Source organism: Contarinia nasturtii, unplaced genomic scaffold, assembly GCF_009176525.2.
Source record: "Contarinia nasturtii isolate CC-2019 unplaced genomic scaffold, AAFC_CNas_1.1 Cnas_scaffold_5546, whole genome shotgun sequence".
Classification (NCBI taxonomy): domain Eukaryota; kingdom Metazoa; phylum Arthropoda; class Insecta; order Diptera; family Cecidomyiidae; genus Contarinia; species Contarinia nasturtii.
This window is the reverse complement of record NW_022202817.1, coordinates 1-7,413: the sequence shown is the minus strand read 5'-3', so window position 1 is coordinate 7,413 and position 7,413 is coordinate 1. Positions and strand designations below refer to the sequence as shown.

Below are 7,413 nucleotides of genomic sequence, written 5' to 3'. Positions count from 1 at the left end.
TGTAAATGCATTTCAAACAGTTTTTCACAATTATAAAATATTCTACTTTTTCTTTGTCTAACAAAATATGAAATTAAAATAGGCATGGAATCGACAATGTTGAACTCTGTTAGAATGTGAATGTTTCGTTGTTTTCTTGTTGAAATCAATTTGAATCTCGCAAATGGAAGATGATTTGTACTGAATAAGAAATTAAAAAATTTTTTTTTACTTTGATGTATCATTTATTTGATCGATTGCAAACACTAAACTCAGATCAAATGAAAAATAAAATCTACAAAATCATGGATTTAGTTTGAGACAATGAATTTGTTGTTATTGTAGCTTATAGTTAATTTCACCAAATAGTAATCGATGCAAAGGTTTACATTAGCACACATCGAATATGGTTAGTGCATGAAATATTTGTGCGTGTAGCAATGAAATGTGTCGGTGTGTTTACATCAATTTATAAAATTTATAGACGTGGTACTATATAAAGAATATAGTGCGTGTGCTTGTATATGCTATTTTGTATGGCCACTTTCAATGACCTACCACTATACCTTGTCGTACCGATACTGTCGATTTCGATCACACGAAATACGGTAATTATTACAAAAATAAAGCAATTGAATAGATGACCAGGTTTTTGACAGCCAGTTGGCCTTGCGATAAATTTGACTTGGCATCATATTGCAACGCGAAGAATATTCAAAATTAATGCGGCAAGCATGCAAATTAGCCAAATAATGGTGTTTCAAACGATATCGACATAGATTATCGTTCGGAAGAAGAAGAAGAAATATCATTGATGAATTGAAGAGTTTTCAGAAACACTAGGTTTTCAATTCAATGGTTATCAATAAGATCATAGATCATGGAAACAATATTTGTATAAAACCATATGAACTACTATTTATTTAATTTCTCTCAATTTCATCAATAAAAGTATGATTGTTTTATAGACATGTGCAATGGGGGCAATTATTGTTCTTACTTATAATTTGGAAGACCTTTTTTGCTCTTATTTTTTCGGAGAGACAATTTCTTTCGATTTTTTAGAGTTTTGTGACGAGACTGTTGTGTGGGTTTCACATCGAGTAATCACGTCAATTTTAGAATATTTGCCGTTATAAACTGATAAAAATAAACTGTATTTATTTACTTCAAGTTCCTTGTTCCTAGGTTATCTTCTTCTTGATACGAGTAAGCTTAGGTCATTTGGTTTGAAGTAAGCTAAAAATCAAAATTTATATGAATTTCTACTTCATCTATTATCATTTTAATAAATTTAATCACTAAAAGTCCAAGTGGTTTCGAGGTGTATATTATGTTGCTGCTTAATTCCATCAAAAAGTGCTATAAATTATTTTTTCCGAAATTTCGAAAACATACAAAAATGTGTAGTGTATTTCAAAATCAATTGACAAACTAAAAATATTTGCTTTGTTTGGAAAAAGAATTTACTCATGATGATATCATCTCGGATTATGAAATATTTATAACAAACTCGAACTGTGAACATAATTAAATTATTTTTAAAGAACCCGTGGCAAATGTCATACTAACTGTCATATTCAAATACAATTTCTTATGACTTTATGACTTATGAGAAAGAAAGAGACAAACAAGTGGAGTGACACAAGTTCTTTCGGATTCTTAATTATTTAAAAAAATTAAAATATTTTGCATTCAATGGAAAGTATCAGTAAACTGTGAAAACATGGCAAATCGAAAAGTGTTCGGATTATTTTTCACCGGAATCATAATTTTCGAGGTAAAGTTGGAAAAGCAGATTAAGATTTTCGTTTAATTTTTTACTTTTTTAAATTGATATTTTATTCAACAGCTTCTAATTTCCCACGTTCATAGTAGCCCAAAAGATGACCGAGTATGCAGCAAAAGAGCTGCCGTTAGAAGATCAACGAATTAAAAGAATCGTAAAGTTATTATAACTTCACATTAAGCTCGTACTTATATCATGGACTGTTCCTCTGAGAAGGAACAGTAAGGCGACAAATACTCCTTCTCAAGTGAGGAGGTAAAGTATAAATATATTCAAAAACATTTTCCTCCTCACTTCGCCGTTCTACTTTCTTTGAGGAACAATTCCTAACTTTTTGCGATTTTCCCATTTGTATTTTCAAGTGAAAGTTTTGATGATCCCAAAATATTGTACCTTATTTAATATACTTTCTTTTCAAGAAGAGGAATTCGTCGCTGCCGGAACTAAACATCAACAAACAACCATTGAGTGAACCTTTAAAAGAAATCAAGAATATTTACGATTTTTTGGAAAAATGTCTCAAGAAAAAGGTTTATGATCAATAGCACAGTCACTTGAAGTGAAATTGTTTAAGAACAATAATTCAATTGAAGTATTAGCAAGCAATTTTAAGCCATATACATTTAGTAACTTCCCACAAACTCGCAGATTGAAACGCAGCAGCTGGTTATCAAAACGACAACTTCTGGCACAAACAATACTGCTTTTGGACAATCAATACTTTTTTTGATGAAAATACATTTCTATTCGAATATAATACCAGCAATAGAGCAAATGACTGTGAATATTCCGGAAACTGAACGTGATGATAGTTTTGTTCGTTTTTGTGGTTCCAGACTATCTTTGAACACAAGTGAGTCACTCAAACTAAAGTCATTCATTAAATGTAATATTAATAAATATTGAATTTTAGAAGCTGAAAAACCCGATGCTGATGCAGTTATTCTATTGGAAAACTTGAAATTTCAAGGCTATAATAGTTTAAGTAGATGGTATAAGTTGGATAGAGATGAAATTAGGGCGACTTTAAAGGTATATTATTTGAAAAAAATATTCAGAAGATCTGAGTCAAAAAAATAATTATTATTATTGTTCCAGAGCATGGCGTATTTACATGCGCTCACTATTTCTATGAGACATTTGCAGCCAACTGTTTATTATTCGGAAATTGATCCTTACTTACAATCAGATCATGACACTGTTTTAATGAGTATTTAATTCAAATAGCAGAGGTAAGTATGTTCATTTTATTTATTTACATATCGTTTTTTTAAATAAATATCTGCGAATAGATTACTCTCAACCATGACGACAAAAACACAAACATCAATTATGTTGCAATTGAATGATGCAAAAGACAAACTACGAAGTTCTGCCCGAACTCCTGACACACCGTATACAACAATATATCATGGAGATTTATGGTCACCAAACATCATGATTAAAAAGGGTAGATTTTATTATATTTTTGTGCGGTGTACACTGTACAGCTATAAATTCGTTATTAATGGAGATAAAAGTACTATGTCACCGTGTGGAACACAAATTAGCCCATGAACTAGCCCATGAAAAATGAGTGAGTTACCCTGGGTGACAGCTCCTTTCACGGAGTTGGGTGTTTTAGGCTTAGGTCATTTGGTTTGATGATGATTTATATGATCTAATACATTAAATTATTTCTAATTCATCTGTTATCAAATGATTGTAAACATCGTACCACTTGCGAAAGTTTTTAATAAATTTAATCATCAAAAATTCAAGTCGTTTAGAGGTGTGTATTATGTTGCTGCTTAATTCCATCAAATATTATACTATACGAGGGCGACTATTTAAGTTTCTTCAATATGTATGTTTTAGTATTGCCCGATGCAAACCATTGTCATATTCGTAAAGTTGGACATTTTTCATGACCATTTGACTTAACAGGACGAATTTTAGTTTTGTGGTATGGCCACGGTGTCAGTTGGAAAAGGTCAACTTCGCAAAAAAATGAAATTTACAAAAAAGATTATTTCTCATAAGTTTTCAAAAAGAGCTGCCTGCTCAACAGTATTACTTCCGACTCAAGTCGGGGTATGGGAAGGAAGTACCATGCCTTGCCACTGTATACAACTGGTTCACTGAATCCCATCGTCATGGTGCTCGCTACAGTGATCAATTGCGCGATGGTCCTTCGAAAATTGATGTCATCGAGAAAAACTCTGGTGCCGATTGAGTTAGGATCGAAGTTTCTTTTACAGTTAAATTGTGGTATGCCCAAGGATCACAGAGACTCCAATCATTTGGTTCTTCCATGAATTACAACATGAAAAAAATAAATCTTTACGTGTCAACCCACAGTTGCTCAAAAATCGATTGATTTTAATCACATCCAAAAAATCATAACCAATTTGAGATAGGATAATAAAAACACGTCTATACGATCGCAATAGAAGCCAAGACATGATTCCAGTAGTTTGGACCTGAAACAAAAACTTGGTTGACTCTCTGAGTCTTCAAACATGAACACAATCGAACAAAAGTTGTTCGTTTGTGAAGTGATAGGGAAAATCGGACCTCATTATTTTACAGTGTTATGTGTCATGTTGCTACCATGCCTTTAGAGGATGAAAGGTCCTTCAATGCTGAATAGTACACAACCATTTGATTGTCAAAAGTCATCACGGGAATATGGAGACCAAAACTCTGAAACTTATAATCCCAAAACATGGCAAAAAGAAGCCCATCAAACAGTCGACTATTTGACCACCCAAAAGATCGAATTGATGCACAATACTCCGTTTACGAATTATTCGGGACCCCTCTGTCCACCAGAGACCAAAATCAGTTGGATACAATATATTTTTCGTACTTGAAATTAGGTGCATATTCAAAAAAGTGCACTTTTTGGAGTGTCATGTTTAAGCTGCTGTCGTAGCCATACCACAAAACTAAAATTCGTCCTGTTAAGTCAAATGGTCATGAAAAATGTCCAACTTCACGAATATGACAATGGTTTGCATCGGGCAATACTAAAACATACATATTGAAGAAACTTAAATAGTCGCCTACGTAGTATACATTTTTTTTCTAAAATTTCGAAAAAATAACAAAAATTGAAAAAATTAAATTGGTTTTATTTCAAACTTTCTTGCAAATTTATATCAAACCAAGTAAAGTGAATGTGATGTCGGGAGATAAGTGTATTATATTTGTATTGATACTTGAAATTTTGAGCATGAATGCGTTGCCTTCAACATCCAAAGCGTTGAATATAGCTGTTATTGGAGCTGGAGCAGCAGGCCTTGCGAGTGCAAAAAACGCCCTCGAACAAGGACCTAATGTAGTGATCTACGAACAAACAGAAGCACTGGGTGGAATATGGTTTTACACAAAACCGGAAAAGATGAGCACGGTGTTGATATTCACACTCCAATGTATCAAGAGCTAAGGTATTAATGAACATTTCTATTTAATTTCAATGCTAAAAATATTGATTATTTGTTACAAACAATAGAATATCCGGGACATAAATATCCAAATAATACACAATCATATCCATCACATGAGGATGTATTGAAATACCTGAACTCTTGCGCTGAACGCATGGAAACATTTGAATAAACACATAAAATTCCATCATTTCGTCGAGAAAATTCATTCAATTCAAAATGACCAACGGATCGTAGTTGTCAAAGATTTGCCTAACAACAGGACTATATCGGCGATTTATGATGCGATTTTCGTTTGCTTTAATAAGTTTTCATCACCAAATTATCCGCAAATTGAAGGCGCCAATTTATTCAAAGGAAAAATTATGCATAGCCATGATTACCGTAGAGCCAAACATTTTCTGATAGATCTTTAACTTAAAATAAATCACAAACCAGATTTATTTTAATCATGAAATCGACTTTATTTGGTTGATATGGTAATGGTTATTATGATAATTTTCGGTAATGGTTTCCACAAATACGTTTTACACAGGCCAGTAATTTAACCAAAAGTGGGCTTCGTCGAAAAAGATTCTTTTTCGGTATATTTCCGTATCATTTTGGAGCTTCTGCAGGGCCCAACCGACGAATGTGCGGCACCTTGGATGGTTATGCCACTTCAGTTCTTGTACCAACTGGATTTTATAGGCCTTCAGACCAAGATCTTTTCGTAAAATTCCGGACAAAGATCATCTTGTTGTGCACGGCGTCGAATTGATAAAAAGAACCGTAAAAAATCTCGTTTCTAATTACCTCATCATAAATTACGATTCTCCAAATTCTCCCCCGTAATTATTTTTTTCGAGTGGAATCAAAAAACTCCTTTTTACACTAGAATTGGATTCTATGCTTACCTCTCTCGATTTTTTTCCACCTAAAATCTGATGTTTGTAATTGGAAGTTACATTCATAAGGAAACATTGAGAAAAAAAAAAGCAATCGTTTCACTTTCGCTTAAGAAACCGTTTTGATATGTGTATAATAAAATATGCTCAGCAAATGACCTCATACGTATAATGGAATAAGTTTATCTGTACAGAAAATGTTTAAATGAAAAGATATCGAAGAGATTGATATACCGTTCGAACTATGCTGAAAAAAGTAATTTGATTGCGATTAAAATAAAATAAAAAATTAGATTTTCAGCCAAATAAATTTTTTCATCGTCTAAAGTACGGCGCACACAAAAATGTCAAGGGAATTGTCAAAAAATAATAAAAGAAAACACAAAAACATTACTTTTGATTGAGATATTTATTTAGTGGAATTAAAATTTTAAAACGAAAACGGCGTTCTACGAGTAGTCTCTTCCTAGTATATGACTTCTAATAATCTATCTATCCAAAAATGATATGGACCCCAAAAATACGAATCCTCTCTTCTCATTTTGATGAAGCTCAAATTCGTGTCACCGTTTCTGGTCGACCATTTGGTAGCCAAGAAGACAATGTCACGAGTATAAATTGCAAGGGGCAAATCACTCTTAAAAAAGTAATTTTGAAATTAGTTCACAATTAGTTTGCAATTACTTTTTTCCCTGCAATTACCAATCTGTCAAAATTACTTTTCATATAAAAATAATTTTGACAGATTGGTAATTTGAGCGAAAAAAGTAATTGCAAACTAATTGTGAACTAATTTCAAAAATTACTTTTTAAGAGTGATTTCCCCCTTGATAAATTGTTATTTTTCGTGCTCCGGCCAATTTGGCACGTTCTGCATTCAACATTTCCAAATTCAAAACTACGTCACTCCTAAGTATGAGTTTGATTTTGTTCAATTTCGGCGATTGACGAATGAATGGCATAATGTTATCGATATTAACGCATTCAATTTGAAGTCGTTCGAGTTTCGTCAGGCTTTTTGCTAAAATATCTATATCCTTGAGGTCATAGAATCTATTTAACATAGTTAATTCTCTCAGATTGTTCAATTGAGCCAAATCATGAAATATATTAGGATCCCCATATTTAATGCACAATAACTCGAGACCTTTGAGTGACACCAATTCAGTGCTATTCTTGTCGTCAAGTCCATATATACTAAAGTATAGTCGTTTATAGAAGCCTTGTTCATGGAGTTGATTTAATAATTCCAAAAGAGTTTCATATGTATTCCCAAATCCTACAATTTCCAATATATCCAATTTTACATTGGAATTTAAAAGTATGT

The 7,413-nt window shown here is 32.5% G+C and overlaps 1 protein-coding gene across 7 annotated transcripts; it reads left to right on the top strand.

Moving 5' to 3' along the window:
• Positions 1 to 1,339: 1,339 nt before the first annotated feature.
• On the top strand, positions 1,340 to 6,434 carry LOC116351486. Of its 7 annotated transcripts, XR_004202147.1 has the most exons (9): positions 1,341 to 1,759; positions 1,832 to 1,922; positions 2,188 to 2,360; positions 2,417 to 2,621; positions 2,682 to 2,800; positions 2,867 to 3,000; positions 3,061 to 3,539; positions 4,922 to 5,199; positions 5,265 to 6,434. XR_004202147.1 is itself a non-coding variant. In XM_031783592.1 (7 exons), the coding sequence occupies exons 2-6, from the start codon at positions 1,866 to 1,868 to the stop codon at positions 2,984 to 2,986; spliced, it is 609 nt and encodes a 202-aa protein (XP_031639452.1). In that variant the 5' UTR covers positions 1,347 to 1,759; positions 1,855 to 1,865; the 3' UTR covers positions 2,987 to 3,000; positions 3,061 to 3,528. The 7 variants fall into 7 exon arrangements, 4 of the variants coding, with proteins under 4 accessions (XP_031639452.1, XP_031639450.1, XP_031639451.1 ...); XR_004202146.1 differs by having other exon boundaries at positions 1,340 to 1,759; positions 2,188 to 2,621; XR_004202148.1 differs by having other exon boundaries at positions 1,340 to 1,759; positions 1,832 to 1,927; positions 2,188 to 2,621.
• Positions 6,435 to 7,413: the final 979 nt, after the last annotated feature.